The following is a 21,964-nucleotide window of genomic DNA, read 5'->3' as shown; positions in this document are numbered from 1 at the left end:
CCTATACAGAGTCCCTACTGGGGCACCACCTAATGGAGCTGTGAGAAGAGGGCCACTGTCCACCAGACCCCAGAATGGTAGATCCAATGACAGCTTGCACTGTGCTCCTAGAAAAGCTTCAGACACTCAACACCAGCCCACGAAAGCAGCCAAGATCGGGCTGTACCCTGAAAATCCACAGGGGCAGAGCTGCCCGAGTCCATGGGAGCCCACCTCTTGTATCATCATGCCCTGGATATGAGACATGAAGTCAAAGGAGATCATTTTGGAACTTTAAGGTTTAATGCCTGCGCTATTGGATTTCGGACTTCATAGGGCCTGTAACCACTTTGTTTTGGCCAACTTCTCCCATTTGGAATGGGTGTATTTACTCTATGCTGGTACCCCCATTGTATATAGAAAATGACTTGCTTTTGATTTTACAGGCTCAAAGGGAGAAGGGACTTCTTGTCTCAGATGAGACTTTGGACTTTAATTTTTTAATTAAAGCTGGAATTAGTTAAGACTTTGGGGGACAGTTGGAAGGACATGACTGTGTTCTAAAATGTGAGAACATGAGATTTGGAAGGTGCCAGGGGAAGAATAATATTGAAGAATAATATGTCCCCACCCAAATCTCATCTTGAATTGTGGTTCCCATAATCCCCATGTATTGTGCGAGGGATTGGTGGGAGGTAATTGACTCATGGGAGTGGTTACCTCCAGGCTGTTTTCATGATAGTGAGTTCTCATGAGATCTGATAGTTTTATAAGGGACTTTTCCTCCATTTTGCTCTGTACTTCTCCTTGTTGCTGCCATGTGAAGAAGGACATGTTTGCTTCTCCTTCCACCATGATTGTAAGTTTCCTGAGGCCTCCCCAGCCATGTGAACTGTGAGTCAATTAATCCTCTTCCCTTTATAAATTACCCTGTCTCAGGCATGACTTTATTATCAGCAGGAGCATGGACTAATACAATGCATATAGCATATAATTCAGTAATTCAATACCTAGGTATATACTCTGGAGCAACTCTTTGTGGCAGGCAGAATTATGAAACAGTCCCCAAGATATCCACCCCCTCATCCTTTGCATAGTCCACCAGTGTGGATGGGACCTGTGAAAATGGACAGTCATCTCCTTCACAGGTTGAGAAAAATATAGATAAGCTACATCTCCTTCATATAATGTTGAGAAAACTACAGACAAGCTACAGAAGAGTATACATATATAATATGATTCAATAAATATGATGTTCAAAAACATTTAAAACAATTTTTTATTTATCTAAAGAGGAAAGAGGGATCTGGGAATCATCACTGGTACATAAGAGATGTCAAAGTTTTAGGTAATATTCTGTTTCTTTTTAAGTTGATTATAAGTATATGGGTGTTCATTTTATAATTGTTATTTGTATATTATACTATGTTACCTGTAACATAGCATAAAAGGATTGATATTCTTTTGAATAAATATTGTTTAAAATAAGAGGATAAGCTTGCAAGCTTTACCTTGAAACCTAAATCTTTCAGAAAACTTCGTATATGCATGAATATACTATGTGTTCAGGCACACATCATTAAAATATAGAGAGGAAAGAAAACATAAGAGCCAAACTTGTGGTCAAAAGCTTCAATAACTTCAAAATAAATGTCCAAAAGCGACTTGCACCTGGAGTACTACAATTACCTGCTAAGTGGTCTCCTTATATTTCACTCTTGTTCTTGATGCTGCAGCCAAGTATCTGCTTAAAAAGAATGTTATATCACTCTAATGGTTTTCCATCACATTTCCACAGTTTCACATGGTCTGATCCCTACCTACTTCTGGGATCTGATTTTATTCCCTCTTCCCACATGCCCTAGCCACATAACAAATCCGAACATTCCTTAGCACTAATGTATAATGCTGATGTGCACCTTTCATAAAATCCAGGCATTGCTTCTTTGACATCACATCATGTTTCCAATTTGTTTTGAGGACTTTGGGAATATTTATTGTGGTTCTGCTTTATTAGGATTTCACTTGATTCTTTTCTTTTCTTCATCCTTAATATCTACTATATCAGAAGTCCTGTCAACTCTATTTCCAAAATATATCTTTAATCTTGTTCACTTCCTACCATCTCTCCTGCTACCACTCTAGTCTAAAACACTATAATCTCTTACCTGGATGAATGCAATAGCCACCTGTCACCTTGCAATTAGTCTTGCCCCCCACAATATATTTTCCACACTGTAGCCATAATGACCTTTTTATAACACAAAATACATCATGTCACTCCCCTCTTCAAAGCCTCCTATCACAACAGAATAAAATCCAAAATTCCTTACCATGGCCTACAAAGCTTGACATGTCTTGGTCTCATCCAGCTGCTCCACGTTTACCTCCCTCCTGCATGCTAAAGAGCCACACTGGCCTTTTGACAGTTTTTGACTTGTTATTATAAGCCTTAGGGATCCTGAACTCAAGCATCCCTTTGCCTGGACTACTAGATTGTTGCAGATTGGCTCCTGCTCATCATTCAGGGCTCAGCTTACCAGTATTCTCTTCAGAGAGTCCTTCTCTGACCACTCTGGCTTAAGCAGGGTGTTCAACCACCCTCTAGCACATCAACCTGTTTTATATTCTTCACAGCACTTATTACTACCTGAAAATCTTATTTTTTCATCTATTTATTTATTGTCTATCTCCTCCCACATATAGGGACCCTGTCTATCCTGTTTACTGCTATACCCTATGCCAAAATTTTTCCCTGCCCATTATGGAGGAAAAACAAAATCATGTTGAATAAATGACTTCCTATAGCTTGATTAAAATTGTCTCTGACCAAATGTTTAATAATCTGAGTATTTTACATATTTATTCAGTTATACAATGCTTCTTTAAACAAAGTATATGAACAAAAAGCATTTTATTAACTTTTGAATTAATAGTTCTTCTTTCTTGTCTTTAAAATATCACGGCTAGGATAGTTAAGTATTCTGTAAACACAACACAAAGAATGGAAAAAAACAAGAACCAATATTTGTTCTATGCCCAAAACTAAGAGAAGTCATTTTCCAATCATAAAACTGTATCTGTTTATATCACTTTACCTTCAACAAATGGGAAATATCTACAGGTAGAAGTCTTAAGGATTTAAGTTTGAGAGTTATTTATTAATATTGTGACTTCCTACTGATTTAAAGAATAAGTGGAGACTAAATCTGCATCTAAGCTAACAGTAACTGCTATTGTCAGGTATGGTGGTATATGCCTGTAATTCCACTACACATCTCAGCTACTCAGGAGGCTGAGGCAGGATGATTGCTTGAGCCCAGGAGTTCAGGACCAGTCTTTGAGATTTCTTCTCAAAAAAGAAAAGAAAAGAAAAGAAAGTACTTAGCTGCTGATAATAGATTCTACACAAACATACTGTTTTTTCATAGTCCATTCATTCAACATACATACGTATTAACCACATTTTAGGTAGTACAAAGGAGGCAGAATTATGTGTGTGTGTGTGTGTGTGTGTGTGTGTGTATACACACACATATATATATTATACACTATATATATACATTATACATAATGTATCTATGTATGTGTGTGTGTGTGTGTGTGTGTGTATATATATGGATTTTTTTTTTTTTTAATACGGAGTCTTGCTTTGTCACCCAGGGTGGAGTGCAGTGGTGTGATCTCAGCTCACTGCAACCTCCACCTCCCAGGTCCAAGTGATCCTCCTGCCTCAGCCTCCCATGTAGCTGGGACTACAGGCGGGCGCCACCATGCCCAGCTAACTTTCGTATTTTTAGTAGAGATGGGGTTTCACCATGTTGGCCAGTATGGTCTCAATCTCTTGACCTTGTGATCCACCCCACTTAGCCTCCCAAAGTGCTGGGATTACAGGTGCGAGCCACTGCGCCCAGCCTAGAGGCAGAATTATACTACTACTCAGTTTCTGCCCAGGTTAGTTGGGAAGACAAATCACAATTCTAATAGACAATTCTAATAAGAGTGCCACAACAGTGTACAAAGTAACATGGAAGCACAGAAAAGCCTACTAACCAAGCTGGAAGAGTTAGGGAAAGGGTCTCAGTGGAGCTGTGATACCTGGGATGAGTCTTGAGATAAACTTATAAGAGGAGAGGACAGAAAGCTTCAGATAATGAAAATCCCAAATATAAAGGCACATTGGCTTGAGAAAGTCCACAAGCATGTCAGAACAACAAAAGCAAACATGAGATATGGTCAAAGAGATGAGGCTGAAAATGTGGGCAAGGTGAAGATAATGAAGTGCCAGACATTCTAACCAAAGGGATTCAGATTTTGTACTATAAGGTACCCATGTGAACCCCTAGGGATTTTGTACATTTATCCTCAAGGCTATGAGATTTCTGTAGAAGAAACCTTTCATTTTCAATTTGATAATAATCTAAAAAAAAAAAAAGAATATTAACAAAAGGTCACTCTGGATCATCTGAACGACCACTTCTTAATTGAGTGCTATCACAAGATTTGAGTTCACATATGTGTGTTTAGGAGTGTACTGTTAAACAAGTGGTACCATTTGTCATTGGTATATGTTAATGAGAATGAAATGGGGACTACTGTATTGTCAACTGAAGGACAAATGAAATCATGAAATATTGAACAAGGAAGGTTTTGTGGTGATTTAAATAAAGAAAAGTGGTAAAGACATCAAGTAATCTCTCCAACACAAGGGCAATATGGACAGGCCTTTCTGTAAGGAAGGTATGCCACAGAAAACATCCACTTTTAAAGCTTTTCAGGTCCAACTAAAGCCTCATTGCTCACAATCATTTGAATTTATTGGTTTTATTGTTTTGTTTCATTTAACTTGTAGATGTTTGGGTGTTATCAGTATATAAAAGATACAATACACATACACAAATCAAAAAGACAAAAAAAAAAAAAAAAAGAGGCCGGGCACGGTGGCTCAAGCCTGTAATCCCAGCACTTTGGGAGGCTGAGGCGGGTGGATCACGAGGTCAAGAGATCGAGACCATCCTGGTCAACATGGTGAAACCCCGTCTCTACTAAAAATACAAAAAATTAGCTGGGCATTGTGGCACGTGCCTGTAATCCCAGTTACTCAGGAGGCTGAGGCAGGAGAATTGCCTGAACCCAGGAGGCGGAGGTTGCGGTGAGCCGAGATCGCGCCATTGCACTCCAGCCTGGGTAATAAGAGTGAAACTCCGTCTCAAAAAAAAAAAAAAAAAAAGAAAGAGACAACATAAGGAGTTTATACCTAATTTTTTCTTTGCATATATGTAACATATTAAAAAGATTTTAAGTTAACAATGGAGAATCCTGGGTATCTTACTTGGGTGTAAGAAATTCTGTTATAGGCTGGGGGCTGTGGCTCATGCCTATAATCCCAGCAATTTGGGAGGTCAAGGTGGGTAGATCATCTGAGGTTAGGAGTTCAAGACTAGTCTGGCCAACATGGTGAAACCTTGTCTCTACTAAAAATATAAAAATTGTCTGGGTGTGGTGGTGCATGCCTGTAATCCCAGCTATTGGGGAGGCTGAGGCAGGAAAATCCCTTGAAGCTGGGAGTGGAGGTTGCAGTGAGCTGAAATCGCACCACTGCACTCCAGCCTGGGCAACAGAGCAAGACTATATTTCCAAAAAATAAATAAATAAATAAATTCTGCTACAGGTGTTGGGAGCTGCTGAAAGAATGCAACAGCCAGTGACAGCTTGTGCTTTAGGAAAATCAGTCTGGCAACAGTATGGAGGAGGGTTAGAATTAAAAGTACCCAAGTAATAGGAGCAGGAGGGAGACAAATCCTAGGCAGATGGGGGTGAGTCCCCAGTGAAACCTGACCTTCAAGCCAAAGACAGCTTAAAGCCTAGCTACATGTCCTTGATCAATCTATGGACCAGACTGAGAAATGCTCTTCCCATTTGGCACACTTTTCTCTGATTGATCCCTACCCTTTACATATTTTACATATACCCACCCTCCTCTAATTTGTTTTTTATACTGTTGTGCCCACTTTTGAGTGGTGCCTTTGTTTTAGCCTCTGGTGCATACTCACAAACCAATCAGCAAGCACTTCCCCATTCTGAGCCCCTGAAAGCCCCCTGACTCAGACATTCTGGAAGAGGCCAACCCACTTTGGGTGGGGGACCACCCTCGTGTCCTCCCTCAGCTGAGAGTAAAAGGAGTTAGCCAGCTTGCTTTAGGCAGGCAGTAAGGGAATAGTTCCCGAAGAACCTATAACCCGCCTCACAAGTGCTTACACCAGATGTTTTGTGCAGATAAGGGAACTTGCACAGGGGGCTTGCCTAAACATGCCCACAGTAGAAAATTCCATTTCTTAACACATGAGCAGTAAGGGAAATAATCAGTGTGGACTAGCTCAGACTAAGAGCCCACAAGCACATTGGAAGGATGGGGCGGAGCCTCCAAAATTTGCACCTTACGCCCAGGTATTCAACTGTAAAAGGGCAACCAGCAACCTGCTTTCAGGATCCCCCCCTTTTTTTTTTTTGCTGAGAGATTCCTTTCACTTATAAATTCTGCTCCACTCACTCTCCACACACCTAATTCTTCCTGGTTGTGAGACAAACACTCAGACCTAGCTGAGCTGAGGAGCAAAACTCCTGCATCAAGAGCTATTTTGTCACTCAATAAAACTCTTCTCTGCCCTCCTCACCCTCTGGTTGTTAATCTCATTCTTGGATGCAGGACAAGAACTCAGGATGCCACTGAACATGGGTTTGAAGAAAGCAATAACACTGTAGCTCTCCACCAACAGCACTGGTGGCCACCCCGCACAACAGGAAGCAGGGCTGGGGGCAAGGCCAGTCCCAGAGCTGTGGGCTAGAGCAGGGTAACAGGACTGATAGAGCTGTTAACATGCCCCTGTACATCGGGCTGCAGACAGTGGGTCTAAAAGAACTGTTGGCATGCTGTAATACCCACCTCTGGGGCTTCTGGGTTGCAGGCAACCCTGTTTGGTTACCACCTTCCCCTAGTCTGGACACCAGAGTCCACTGTGGGAGTCACTTGTGACATGCCTGGTTCAGCTGCAAGCCCTGCATGGAGCCCGCTCCTGTGCTGGCACTTGGAGCAACCAAGTGGACATCACACGACTGCACACTCGCTTGCTCAGACTCTCTCCCATCAGGGGCTGAGCCTGCGTCAGGTGGCCACAGGATCCATGCCTGGGCACAAGCCAGGAGTAGCCCAGAGGGCCAGTTGTGCAAGGCACCTCCTGTGGCAAGCCCAGCCCAAGTAAGACCCAGGTAGGTCTCTGGCCGCAGAGATCTCCAGCTGGCAAAGCAACATACACACACAGGCACACACACACACACACACACACAAAGACACACACAAAATCCTGTGTCACAAGTAAGGCAGAAAGAATAATTAGGAGGTTACTAAATAATATGATTAAAAAATGGTAAGGCCCTAAGTTACTTAGATAAAATGCGCATGAGATGGATAAGAGAATCAAAAGGACTTGGTTGTGGGTGAGGAACAGCAAGGCATCAAGGCTGATTCTCTCTTAGTGATGACTTGGTGGTGAAATAAAGACCACAGGAAGGAAGACAAACAAGTGGGGGCAAAGAGGAAGGAGAAATGAGAGAGCTGATGAATCCAATTCAGCAATGATTTGAATTTCATTTAAGCCAAAGAAAACTCAGTTATCTCTTCTGGGTTCCAGTTTTCTCAGTGACAGCTGCATTCATGAATTACCAAATTAACTATTGTAGCACTCTCTAAAAATATACAAAGCACTCTACCATATGCTGTAAATAAGTCATGAAAAATCAGCAAAAGCTCGGGCCCTGAAGGAAACTCAGCAGTGTTAAAAAGAGATATGGCCAACTTTTACTAAACAAATTGTGACCCACCACATTCACCAGTACTGCAAGTACTCACCTAACGTCATCAACAGATTCTTGGAAACTGTGACTGTAAGCAAAATGACATATAACAAAACCATTTTTTACCATAGGCCAATTGATATAAACAAGAGTGAAGCTCCTATAACATGCATTTCTAGTCACAAAAACATCACCAAACTCCTAAATAAAGATCAAAACACTTCTAATAGTAAACACTGAAACAAATGGAAGCTATACATACATTTAAGGAAGATTAATAAAAACGAGTAAGATAGTTATTTACCCAATTATTCCAGTTCAGGGTAGAGGGTGGCTGGAGCCTATCCCCTCAGCTCAGGGTGCATGGTGGGAACCAACCCTGGACACTAGGACAATTCCATCACAGGGCGCACTCACACCCACACTTAGGAACCACACAGACAGGCGAATTCACCCAGCCTGCACTGTTACGTGGGACGCAGGGAAAACCCATGCAGACGTGGGGAGAAGGGGCAAGCTCCACGCAAACAGTATTCCCTGGTAGGAACTGATTTTTTTTTTTTTCTCATCAAGTTATAACAAAGTGACACTGAACAGAAGAATGCGATTCGAGGACCTGCTGTCCTGTACTTTTCGCTCTGCCAGTCGGGTGCGATCGCTCGCTTTCTGTGAGCACCCTATGAACAGGCATGCTCAAGTCCTCGTGGGAGACACAGCGACACCACCCTCAAGGGACTTACGGCAAGGCGGTGGGACACACGCGGTGCATGACTGCTGAAAGTTTAATGTGCTACGAACTTTGAACATACCGGCAGGACTAGTTAACAAAGTATATCTTTTACTTAGAGAGGGATATCTTAGGTCGTCCAATAAGTATGTAAGCAACTCATATTTTATTCCCTATAAAGAAAAAAAGAATGGAGGCGAGAGGAGGGAAAGTGCAGCAGTTACCGCAAAACCACCCAGTGTCCCCGCAGGACACCAAAGGACGGGCCTCCGGAAAAGAGTAACTCAATCCGAGCTTGGATGGTGACACTAAGAGTGAATGCGAAGCCAGCATCTTCCTAATACAAAAGCAGAGTCTACCGTCTCCCTCAGCCAACGTGCGGCTGAAGGGAAAGCCGCGGGGCGTACCTTTAGCACGGGACGCTGCTCTGAGGGGTCGCTCTTGACACAGCGCCCCGCCCGGCACCTGGCCAGAACCTCCGAGGGCGAATGTCAGGGGCTGAGAGGCGTGGGGGTAGCAGGACAGTGAGGGGCGGATTCCTAAATGCAGGGCGCACACGAAGCGGAGAGCTGCAGGCAGCAGCACCGCGGCCTCCGGGCTCTGCCCAGCAAGTCAGGCGTAGCTCCGGAAAAGCGCGCCCGCCAGACAGCGCAGTCTCCGAGGGCCGGAGGAGGCGGGGCCGCGGCGGCAGAGGCGGAGCCGGGCAAGCCCTCGCTCCCCGCCGCCTGATGGGAATTGTAGTTCCTGCGAGAAGCTGGACTGCCTCACGAGGCACTGGGAACTACATTTCCCGGTGAAAGAGCGGCTCCGGCCGGCAGCGCAGTAGCGGAGCGTCGCACTGTCTGCGGCCAGAGAGCCCGTGAGGAGCCGGACTGCCTCACGAGGCACTAGGAACTACATTTCCCGGTGAAAGAGCGGCTCCGGCCGGCGGCGCAGTAGCGGAGCGTCGCACTGTCTGCGGCCAGAGAGCCTGTGAGGAGCAGGTCGATAAGGGAGTGCTTCTTCCCTCTTCGCGCTCTGCGGGTGCAGCGGTTCTGCTTTCCCTCGCCCCGTCGTAGGGTGCTCCCGACCCGGCTCCCCGTGTCAGCTTTTCCTGGGCTTCCCCGGGAAAGTCTGGGCCTCGAAATTCGGAGGCAGCGTCGGCTGCCCAGCACCGGAGTGTGGGGCGCGCCCCTCTACGGCCCAGCCTGCCCAGCAGCGCCCGGCCCGCGCCTCCATGGGTCCGACCCGGAAGCCCAACGTGTGCAGCCGGCTGAGTCGCCGGGCGCTGGGCTGCTTCTCGCGCGACGCAGGCGTGGTACAGAGGACCAACCTGGGCATCCTACGGGCGCTGGTGTGCCAGGTGACCGCCCGCCGGTCGGGGCTGAACGGAGGGCTACGGGCACCTGGCGGCCGAGCCTCCTGCGGGAGTGCGGTTTTAACGCACTGTGGCCCCCCTTTTTAATAGGGTCACAGGTGATGGGGAGGAGGATACAAGCCCGGAATCTGGGGGATTAGTCAATAGGTGGTTATGGGGCCGCCAGATGCTTTTAGTTTTATGCTTCTTATGTCTTCCGTGCAAACAATTATTCTAAAAGTTGGTGACCTTATTAAACCAAAACATGAGGGCAGAGTGAAGGAAGGATTCAAAATAATGTCTTTAAATAACGTAGGTGAAATTATGTTACTTTGAAAAGTTAAAATCCAACTTAAAATTGGTACACAGTGGAAGCCTAAGTTCTTTCCTAAACGAAAATTCTTTATGTCTTTTAGGAAAGTACTAAATTTAAGAATGTCTGGACAACTCATTCCAGGTCACCTATAGCCTATGAGAGAGGAAGAATATATTTTGACAATTATCGGCGCTGTGTCAGCAGGTAAACTTTTTTTTTTAAACTGGAAGTTTGTATATATGTATGTATATATATATATATATATATATATATATATATATATACACATATGCATATATGTATATCGCACTTAGGTTCTGCAGTACATGTACAGAACATGAAGGATTGTTGCATAGGTACATACTTGGCAATGTGGTTTGCTGCCTCCATCCCCCCTCACCTACATCTGGCATTTCTCGCCATGTGATCCCTCCCCAACCTCCCTGTCCCTCCCCTAGTCTCCCCCAACAGACCCCAGTGTGTGACGCTCCCCTCCCTGTATCCACGTGTTCTATCGTTCAACACCCGCCTGTGAGTGAGAACATGTGGTGTTTGATTTTCTGTTCTTGTGTCAGTCTGCTGAGAATGATGATTTCCAGATTCATCCATGTCCCTACAAAGGACATGAACTCTTCGTTTTTTATGGCTGCATAGTATTCCGTGGTGTATATGTGCCACATTTTCCTGGTCCGGTCTGTCATCGATGGGCATTTGGGTTGGTTCCAGGTCTTTGCTATTGTAAACAGTGCTGCAATAAACATACCTGTGCATGTGTGTTTATAATAGAACGATTTATAATCCTTTAGATATATACCCAGTAATGGAATTGCTGGGTCAAATGGAACTCCTATTTTTTTTAATTAAAAAATGTTTATTTTAATATATATATATATAAAATTGCATTTTAGGTTTGATACATGTGAAGAACATGCAAGATTGTTGCATAGGTACATACATGGCAATGTGGTTTGTTGCCTTCCTCCCCATCACCTATATATGGCCTTTCTCCCCATGTTATCCCTCCCCAACTTCCCACCCCACACTGTCCCTCCCCTAGTTTTCCCCCACAGACCCCAGTGTGTGATGCTCCCCTCCCTGTGTCCATGTGTTCTCACTGTTCAACACCCGCCTATGAGTGAGAACATGTGGTGTCTGATTTTCTGCTCTGTGTCAGTCTGCTGAGAATGATGGTTTCCAGGTTCATCCATGTCCCTACAAAGGGGGACATCATTTTTTGTGGCTGCATAGTATTCCATGGTGTATATGTGCCACATTTTACCTGTCCAGTCTATTATTGATAGGCATTTGGGTTGGTTCCAAGTCTTTGCTATTGTAAAGTGCTGCAATGAACTTTCCTGTGCATGTGTACTTATAATAGAATAATTTATAATCCTTTGGATATATACCCAGTAATGGGCTTGCTGGGTCAAATGGAATTTCTGTTTCTAGGTCCTTGAGGAATCACCACACTGTCTTCCACAATGGTTGAACTAATTTACACTCCCACCAATGGTGTAAAAGTGTTCCTATTTCTCCACATCCTCTCCAGCATCTGTTGTCTCCAGATATTTTAATGATCGCCATTCTAACTGGCGTCAGATGTATCTCAATGTAGTTTTGATTTGCATTTCTCTAATGACCAGTGATGATAAGCATTTTTTCATACATTTGTTGGCCTCATATATGTCTTCTTTTGAAAAGTGTCTGTTCATGTCCTTTGACCACTTTTGAGTGGGTTTGTTTGTTTTTTTTCTTGTTAATCTGTTTTAGTTCTTTGTAGATTCTGGATATTAGCCCTTTGTCCGATGGGTAGCTTGCAAAAATTTTTTCCCATTCTGTTGGTTGCTGGTTCACTCCGATGATTGTTTCTTTTGCTGTGCAGAAGCTCTAGAGTTTAATTAGATCCCTTTTGTCTATTTTGGCTTTTGTTGCCAGTGCTTTTGGTGTGTTAGTCATGAAGTCCTTGCCTATACCTCTGTCCTGAATGGTTTTGCCTAGATTTTCTTCTAGGGTTTTTATGGTGTTAGGGCTTATGTTTAAGTCTTTAATCCATCTGGAGTTAATTTTAGTGTAAGGTGTCAGGCAGGGGTCCAGTTTCTGCTTTCTGCACACGGCTAGCCAGTTTTTCCAACACCATTTATTAAACAGGGAATCCTTTCTCCATTGCTTGTTTTTGTGAGGTTTGTCAAAGATCAGATGGTTGTAGATGTGTGGCGTTGCCTCCAAGGCCTCTGTTCTGTTCCATTGGTCTATATCTCTGTTTTGGTACCAGTGCCATGCTGTTTTGATGACTGTAGCCTTGTAGTATAGTTTGAAGTCAGGTAGCGTGTTGCCTCCAGCTTTGTTATTTTTGCTTAGGATTGTCTTGGCTATGTGGGCTCTCCTTTGGTTCCATGTGAAGTTTAAGGTGTTTTTTTCCAGTTCTGTGAAGAGGGTCATAGGTAGCTTGATGGGGATAGCATAGAATGTATAAATTACTTTGGGCAGTATGGCCATTTCCACGATACTGATTCTTCCTAACCACAAGCGTGGAATGCTTTTCTATTTGTGCCCTCTCTTATTTCCTTGACCAGTGGTTTGTAGTTCTCCTTGAAGAGGTCCTTTACGTTCTTTGTTAGTTGTATTCCTAGGTATTTTATTCTCTTTGTAGCAATTGTGAATGGCAATTTGTTCTTCATTTGGCTCTCTTTAAGTCTGTTATTGGTTTATAGGAATGTTTGTGATTTTTGCACATTGATTTTGTATCCTGAGACTTTGCTGAAGTTGCTTATCAGTTTCAGGATATTTTGGGCTGAGACGATGGGGTCTTGTAAATATACAATCATGTCATCTGCAAATAGAGACAATTTGACTTCCTCCTTTCCTAATTTAATACCCTTTATTTCTTTTTCTTGCCTTATTGCTCTGGCTAGAACTTCCAATACTATATTGAATAGGAGTGGTGAGAGAGGGCATCCTTGTCTAGTGCTAGATTTCAAAGGGAATGCTTCCAGTTTTTGCCCATTCAGTATGATATTGGCTGTGTGTTTGTTGTAAATAGCTTTTAATATTTTGAGATACGTTCCGTCAATACCTAGTTTATTGAAGGTTTTTAGCATAAAGGGCCGTTGAATTTTGTCAAAGGTCTTCTCTGCATCAATTGAGATAATCACGTGGTTTTTATCTTTGGTTCTGTTTATGTGCTGAATTATATTTGTAGACTTGCAGATATTGAACCAGCCTTGCATCCCTGGAATGAAGCCTACTTGATCATGGTGGATAAGCTTTTTGATGTGCTGTTGCAGTCACTTTGCCAGTATTTTATTGAAGATTTTTGCATCTGTGTTCATCATGGATATTGGCCTGAAGTTTCTTTTTTTGCTGAGTTTCTGTCAGATTTTGGTATCAGGATGATGTTGGTCTCATAAAATTATTTGGGAAGGATTCCCTCTTTTTCGATTGTTTGGAATAGTTTCAGAAGGAATGGTACCAGCTACTCTGCAGGTAACTTTTTATTGATAATTTTTGCTGTAATTCGCCTCACTGTTGATCTTAACTGTAATTTGTATAGAACCACATGCCTACGTTAGTGCCTAGTGAAATAGAATGGAAAGATGGGTCCAAAATTAGACTAGGTAATAAAAAAATGCATGTAATTTAAAAATCTTGTTAAATCCCAAGTTGCAGGTTTTATTTTTGTAAGTACCAATTTAAAGCAAAACTACTTTATAGTGTAGGCAAAACCATAAAGTGTTCAGAGCACTGTTTAGTATTTTATTCTACTTACACCACAGTCAAGAAATACAAGGCCAGGTGCGGTGGATCTTGCCTGTAATCGCAGCACTTTGGGAGGCTGAGGTGGGTGGATCATCTGAGCTTGGGAGTTCGAGACCAGCCTGGCCAGCATGGTGAAACACCATCTCTACTAAAAAAAGAAATACAAAAATTAGCCGGGCATGGTGGCAGGTGCTTGTAATCTCAGCTTGTCAGGAAGCTGAGGCAGGAGAATTGCTTGAACCCAGGAGATGGAAGTTGCAGTGAGCCAAGTTTGTGTCATTGCACTCCTGCCTGGGCAACAGAGCAAGACTTCATCTCAAAAAAAAAAAAAAAAGAAAGAAAGAAATCCAGTTGCCAACCAAATAATTGGATGCTGCTTTGGAGAATTGATGGATTGTTCTGGAGGTACTTGCCTTTTTTTTTTTTTTTCAGATGGAGTTTCGCTCTTGTTACCCAGGCTGGAGTGCAATGGCGTGATCTTGGCTCACTGCATCCTCCACCTCCTGGGTTCAGCCTCCTGAGTAGCTGGGATTACAGGCATGCGCAACCATGCCCAGCCAATTTTTTTGTATCTTTAGTAGAGACGGGGTTTCACCATGTTGACCAGGATGGTCTCGATCTCTTGACCTCATGATCCACCCACCTCGGCCTCCCAAAGTGCTGGGATTACAGGCTTGAGCCACCGCGCCCAGCCGACCTTTTTTGTTTTTTTTTTAAAGAGAAATTGTTTCAAACAAAAGCCTACTATTTAGAGATCCAAAATGTTTAACAGTCAACCTCATCCACAACTGTCCAACATGAGGCTGGAAGGAAAGCCAAAATGCATCCCCAGATACTCATTACCTAGATTCAAAAACTATCAAGATTTGCCACATTTGTTTTATCTAACCCACTTTTCCTTTTGCATTACCTCTTTTAAAGCATATTCTAAACATGCATACTTCAGTTTGTATTTTTTAAAAATATGGACATTTTCTTTTTAAAGACTTTTTATTAGGATTTAATTCACATATTGTATTATTTACCCATTTAAAGTGTACATTTCAATAATTTTAGTAATTCACAGATACATGTAATCACTACCACAGTTAATTTTAGAGCATTTTCATCACCTCAAAACAGAACCATGTACCTTTCAGCAGTCACCCTAATACCACCGTTACCCTTAGCCCTAAGCAACCACTAGTCTGTTTTCTGTCTGTAGATTCACCTATTCTGGACATTTCATATAAATGGAATCATATAATATGTGGTCTTTTGTGACTGGCTTTTTCACTTTCTGTGTTTTCAGGGTGTTCATCCATGTTGTCACACGCATCAGAATTCCTTTATATAGTTGAATGGTACTGCATTGTATCAATATACCACATTTGTCAGTTGTTAGACATTGGTGTTTCTACCTTTTAGCTATTAGGAATAATGCTGCTATAAACATTTCCATATAAGTTTTTACGTGGGCATTTATTTTCAGTTTTCCTGGATAGACACCTAGGGATGGAATTAGTGGGTCATAGTGTTGTATTGTAACTGTGTTTAATAGTTGGAAGAACTACCATACTCTCTTCTAACATGATAGTACCATTTTATGTTCCCATAAGTGGTATCTGAGGGTTCTGATTTTTCCACATCCTTGTCAGCACTTGGTATGTGACTCACGGTATCTCATTGTGGTTTTGATTTCATTTCCCTAATGACTAGTGATACCAGGCATCTTTTCTTGTACATATTGGCTATTTATATGTTGTTCTTTGGAGAAATGTCTGGTTAGATCATTTGCCCATTTTTAATTTTTTTAACGAAAATCTTTATATATACGAGTCCCTTATCAGATATATGATTTGCAAATGCTTTCTCCCATTTTGTAGATTGTCTTTTTACTTCCCTGATGTTATTGTTTGAAGCACAGAGAGGTTAATTTTGATGAAGTCCAATTTATCTAAATTTTTTTTTATTGCTCATGCTTTTGGTGTCATATCTAAGAATCCATTGCAAAATTTGAGGTCATGAAGATTTGCCCCTTTTTTCTAAAGGGTTTATAGTTGTAGCTCATATTTATGTGGTTGATTCAGTTTGGGTTAATTGTGGTAATGATATAGGGTAGGTATCCAACTCCATTTCTTTTTAACATGTAGCTATACATTTGTCCTAGCACCATTTATTAGAAAGACTTATTTTTTTCTTCATTGCAAGGGCTTGCCACCCTTACAATAAATCAGTTGATTATAGACACTTTTGGGTTTACTTCTGGATGTTCAAATCTGTTCCACAGATCTGTATGTCTGTCCTTATATCAGTACCACATTGTCTTGATCACTGCTTCTGTGTTATTTCTTCCTTAAATGCTTGGTGGAATTCACCATTGAAAGCATCTAGGCTTGGCACTTTCTGTTTTGGAAGGTTATTGATTATTGATTACATTTCTTTTATCTATTACTTTTCTGTAATAGATACAGGCTTATTCAAGTTATCTAATTCTCCTTGGGTAAATTTTGATAGATTGTGTCTTTCAAGGAATTCATCTAAATTATCCAAATTTGTGAGCCTAGACTTAGTCATAATGTTTCTTTATTACTGTTTTAATGACCATGAGATTCAGTAGTGATAGCCAGTCCTCAGTTTCTCATGTTAGTAATCAATTTTGTTGACCTTTTCAAAAAAACAGATTTTGGTTTTGTTGATTTTCTCTATTGATTTTTGGTTTTCAACTTTATTACTTTCTGGCCTAATTTTTATTTCTTTGCTTACTTTGTTGTATATGCATTTTCATTTAATTCAAAATATTTTTAAATTTCTCCTGAGACTTCTTTGACCCATGTGTTATTTAGATGTATGTTGTTCTCTGTCCAAATATTTTGGGATTTTCCAGTTATCCTTATTTTATTTGTGGTTTAATACCACTGGGACCTGAGAGCATACTTTGTATTCTAGTCTTTTAAAATTTGTTAAGGTGTCTTTTCTGGCCCAAAACATGGTCTGTCTTGGTGAATGTTTCATGTAAGCTTGAGAAAAATGTGTATTTTGCTGTCGTTGGATGAGATATTCTGTTAGACCAGGTGACTGATGGTACCTTTCAGTTTAAGTATATGCTTACTGACTTTCTGCCAGCTGGATGTGTTAATTACTGATGGGTGTTTAAATCTTTAACTACAATAATGAGTGGATTTGTTTATTTCTCCTTGCATTTCTATCAGTTTTTTCCACATTATATTTTGATACTCTGTTGTTGTTTTTTCATTATTTGTGTTTTTTTTTGAGACGGGGTTTCACCCTTGTTACCCAAGCTGGAGTGCAATGGCGCGGTCTCAGCTCACCGCAACCTCTGCCACCTGGGTTCAGGCAATTCTCCTGCCTCAGCCTCCTGAGTAGCTGGGATTACAGGCATGTGCCACCATGCCCAGCTAATTTTTTTTGTATTTTTAGTAGAGACAGGGTTTCACCATGTTGACCAGGATGGTCTCGATGTCTTGACCTCGTGATCCACCCGCCTCGGCCTCCCAAAGTGCTGGGATTACAGGCTTTAGCCACTGCACCCGGCGATACTCTATTGTTAGATGCACATTTATTAAGGATTATTATACCTTCTTGAAGAACTGACACCTTTTTCATTATTTTATGTCCACTTAATTCCTGTAAATTTTCCTTGCTGAATTTGACTTGTCTGAAATTAGCATAGCTACTCTAGCTTTCTATTGTTTCGTATTTGCACGTTGTATCTTCACAATTCTTACCGAGCAGTAGTAGGTTTTTTTGAATAAATGTTTCTTCACATGCCATATGTCCCCAGGACCATCTACAGAGACATTAAATAGTTGTCCTTTTATGATTTTCACCAGTTTTGCCAAAGAGTTTATCCACAGAGTTCTTCATGCCCTCATGCTGGACATTTTCTTATCTTATGTCATTACCACACCTAGGAAAATTAGCAACAATTCTTCAGTATCATTTAATGTCCAGTTTATAACGTCCACAATTTGGAGATACCTGCTTTAACTTAAAAAAAAAAGTTTAAATTAGAGTAAGTGGTGTTTACTAGTGTTCTAATGATTAAATATTATTGAGTAATGTCCAGGGGTGTTTTACCTACAGGTTATAATCACATGTGAAGTTGCCTTCATTCCTGCGAAATTCTGTTTTGTTTAAACTTTTGAATCAGTGAGAGAACGTCGAAGAGATACAATAAAATTGTCACCTGAAAATTGTTTCTTTTTGAACAGTAATTTAATTTCAAAGTTCATCATTTTAAAAAATGAAAAGAGCTAGGTGCAGTGGCTCACACCTGTGATCCCAACACTTTGGGAGGCTGAGGCAGGTGGTTTACTTGAGTCCAGGAGTTCAGGACCATCCTGGGCAACATGACAAAACCCTGCCTCTATAAAAAATATAGAAATTAACAAAGTGTAGCAGCATGTGCCTGTAGTCCCAGTTATTTGGGAGGTTGAGACAGGAGGATCCTGTGAACCTGGGAGGTGGAGGTTGCAGTGAGTCAAGATCATGTCACTGCCCTCCAGCCTGGACAACAGAGTGAGAGACTGAGAAAGAAAGAAAGAGAGAGAGAGAAAGGGGAAGGAAGAAAAGGAAGGAAGGAAGGAGAAAAGAAAAGAAAAAACATTTATGATCACATCTCAACTAATCAGAGAAGTGCAAATTAAAAGTAAGAGACTCTTTCACATCAAAGATACAGCATTCAATATTGGCAGAAGTATAACCTTACTCAACCTTTCTGAAAAGTAATTTGAGAGTGAAAAAAGCCATAAAGGGTTTTTTTTTTTTAATTAGCTAGTTTTCATTCTAAAATAATGGAACCCTTTTTATCCAGTAATTTTCATTTTAAATATCAGAAGAATACTTTTTGATCTTGATGGAATTCATCAGAGATATTCCTAGTAAATGTTCAGGGGTAAAGAAAGAATTTAGTATGAGTCAGTTTCGGAAAACAATGTCCAGGTACATATATGTATATAAACCAGAAGAAAATGAACCAAAATGTTAATAATGGTTATTTTTGGCAGTTTTATAGTATTCAAACAATTTTAATCTTGTTATATTTTTTAGATATTTTTCTATAAATTAGGTGATCAGAAAAAAAATATTAACATTGAGTTAAAAGGAAAGCAAACATGTTTTGGTATTTCAAATCTCTGAAGAAAAATAGTCTCTCAGAACTGAACAAATACTGTCTTGGTTATCAAAAATAATAATAATTATTTTTTCCCAGTGTTGCATCGGAGCCAAGAAAACTTTATGAAATGCCAAAATGTTCCAAATCAGAAAAAATAGAAGATGCTTTGTTATGGGAATGCCCAGTGGTAAGATTTCTTTTTAGAGCATTTGTTTCTAAAGCATTTTTAGCCTAGAAGAACCGGTTATTATTAACATATTGCATAAAAGAATAAAACAAATATCATAGTGATTCTTGCATCTTTAAAGTGTCAAGATGAGAGCATATCTTTTACTTTCTTCATGAAATAATTTCTATATTAAAAATATTAATATTATTAATGTTTTTTAAATTGGAATTGTTTAGATCCTGAAAACTAGAAAGTTATAAATCAATTAAAAGTTATATAAGTAGCATAAGCTAATGTATAATTATCTTAGTGTTTAGGAGATCATTCCACTCAATATACTGCAACAGTTAACAAAGTATTTATTTATTGCAATAGTTATGCTAGGCCGGGCGCGGTGGCTCAAGCCTGTAATCCCAGCACTTTGGGAGGCCAAGGCGGGTGGATCACGAGGTCAAGAGATCGAGACCTTCCTGGTCAACATGGTGAAACCCTGTCTCTACTAAAAATACAAAAAATTAGCTGGGCATGGTGGCGCATGCCTGTAATCCCAGCTACTCAGGAGGCTGAGGCAGGAGAATTGCCTGAACCCAGGAGGCAGAGGTTGCAGTGAGCCAAGGTCGCGCCATTGCACTCCAGCCTGGGTAACAAGAGCGAAAACTCCGTCTCAAAAAAAAAAAGTTATGCTACATGAATGTTGTTAGGAAAATAATAGGATAAGCTCATTTCATAATACTAGCTTTGCCTGGGTGTATATTTTCCAGAACACATGTTTCCATGGAATATTAACAGATGCCAGAGAAGTTAGGGGGGAATTGGGCTGTGAAAAAATATGTTTGGGACATTCTGAGTTTGAAAGCTTAAACATATTTATTCATAGGATTAGTTCTCAGAGCCTTGGTAATAATAATAATAATACAGTAATATTAATATATATGATGATTGTCAAGCCATTTCCCCAAATTCTTTTGATCATAGAACTTCCTTGTTTTAGGAATATTTCTGAATACAAGTTGAGCATCCCTAATCTGAAAATCTGAAATCTGACATGCTCCAGTATTCAAAACATTTTGAATGCCAACGTGATGCCACAAGTGGGAAATTTTACACCTGATCTCATGTGACAGGCACAAAAGTTAAAATATTATGTAAAATTATCTTCAGGCCAGATGTATAAGATGTATATGGAAAATAAGTGAATTTTGTGTTTAAACTTGGGTGCCATCCTTAAGATAACCTCATTATGTATATGCACATATCCCCAAATCCAAAGAAATTTAAATCTGAAACACTTCTGGTCCCAAGCATTTCAGTAGGAGAAGGGATAATCAACATGTATTTGTTTTCTGTAGGATCAGTGCTTATTCTAAGAAATGCACCTAAGAAATACTACAACAGATTAATTAGGTCTTTAAATCTGATTGGTTGTCCTTTAGGAAAAATGGAACTCACAATATGTGACCAAAAATAATTTTTAAAGGATAAGAGGCTATAGGCTAAATTTACTATTTCTTTTTTCAGGCTATCATTTTTACATAAAGTTTTAGTTTTCTGGAGCTGCTGCTTTCTTTTTCTCTGAATACTTATTGTCTGTTCATTGAAGGTTCCTACTTAAAAATTAGAAAGCTTTTAAACCTATGTTTCCTTCCTCAACTCCTTATTAAAAGCTAAAAATAACTGTTGTGCCTTTAACAATTTAAAGCTCTTTGATCCGTTTTCATCAGGGAGTATGGGGGAAGATGACAGATTTCCTAATTGAGAAAGTTTTTAATACACTAGTGCAAAACACCAAAAATTTGGTAACCTAGTTTCTATTCTCACTTTTTTTTTTTTTTTTTTTTTTTTTTTTTGAGATCATCTCCCTCTGTTGCCCAGGCTGGAATGCTGTAACATGATCTCAGCTCACTTCAGTCTCCATCTCCCGGGTTCAAGCAATTGTATTGCCTCAGCCCCTGGAATAGTTGAGATTACTGATGCCTGCCACCATGCCTGGCTAATTTTTGTAGTTTTTAGTAGAAACGGGGTTTCACCATGTTGGCCAAGCTGGTCTCAAACTCCTGACCTCAAATGATCCACCCACCTTGGCCTCCCATAGTGCTGGGATTACAGGCATGAGCCGGCATGAACCAGCATGCCTGGCTCCTAATTCTCACTTATTTTTAAACATTTTATTCTCATTTGAAGTGCAGCAAGATTTTCTCTTCAGAAAAACCAGGAAACATTGAATTGTTACTAACATACTGATGTGAAACTGCTTTTAAATCAGTCTCCATCTTTTTCAAGACTCTGTGAATTACAACTTTTTGTTTAAGAAAATAATTCAAACGTATATATTTGCTACTTCAAATTATTTTGATAGGCAAGATATAAATAGTTTATTTTTTAAGACAAGGGCTCACTCTGTTTCCTAAGCTGGAGTGCAGTGGCTCAATCACAGCTCACTGCAGCCTTTACCTCCCGGGCTCAAGTGATCCTTCCACTTTGACCTTCTGAGTAGCTGGGACTACTCAGAAGTTTGTGGGTGTGCACCACAAACCCAGCTAATCTTTGTATTTTTTGTAGAGTTGGGGTTTTGTCATGTTGCCCAGGCGGTTCTTGAACTCTTGGGCTCAAGTGATCTGTCCACTTTGACCTCCCCAAATGCTGGGATTATAAATGTGAACCACCATGCTCAGCCAAAAACTTTTAAATCTCCTTGAAACAACATTTAGATA

The 21,964-nt window shown here is 40.6% G+C and overlaps 2 protein-coding genes across 9 annotated transcripts in view; one reads left to right on the top strand and one right to left on the bottom strand.

Annotated features, from left to right (window-relative positions):
- Positions 1-9,201, bottom strand: part of METTL8 (methyltransferase 8, tRNA N3-cytidine) — a 111,346-nt gene extending 102,145 nt beyond the window's left edge. For 4 of the 5 annotated variants that reach the window (XR_012517721.1, XM_010352221.3, XM_074399488.1 and 1 more), the window contains exon 1: positions 8,965-9,201. The gene's annotated coding sequence lies outside the window, so the exon portion shown is untranslated. Of the gene's footprint in view, positions 1-8,134; positions 8,929-8,964 lie in introns of those variants that run through there. The other variant, XM_074399486.1, reaches the window with a different exon arrangement.
- A 134-nt stretch (positions 9,202-9,335) lies between these two features.
- DCAF17 (DDB1 and CUL4 associated factor 17) overlaps positions 9,336-21,964 on the top strand; it is a 46,598-nt gene continuing 33,969 nt past the window's right edge. For 2 of the 4 annotated variants that reach the window (XM_074399485.1, XM_074399483.1), the window contains exons 1-3: positions 9,906-10,205; positions 10,310-10,413; positions 19,181-19,271. In XM_074399485.1, coding sequence (XP_074255586.1) covers positions 10,068-10,205; positions 10,310-10,413; positions 19,181-19,271 — 333 coding nt within the window. In that variant the 5' untranslated portion in view covers positions 9,906-10,067. The other 2 variants (XM_074399484.1, XM_003921881.4) reach the window with 2 other exon arrangements.

Source organism: Saimiri boliviensis, chromosome 5 (assembly GCF_048565385.1).
Source record: "Saimiri boliviensis isolate mSaiBol1 chromosome 5, mSaiBol1.pri, whole genome shotgun sequence".
In the NCBI taxonomy this organism is placed as follows: Eukaryota; Metazoa; Chordata; class Mammalia; order Primates; family Cebidae; genus Saimiri; species Saimiri boliviensis.
Note: the sequence above shows the minus strand (reverse complement) of the source record. Positions and strands in the feature narration are given on the sequence as shown.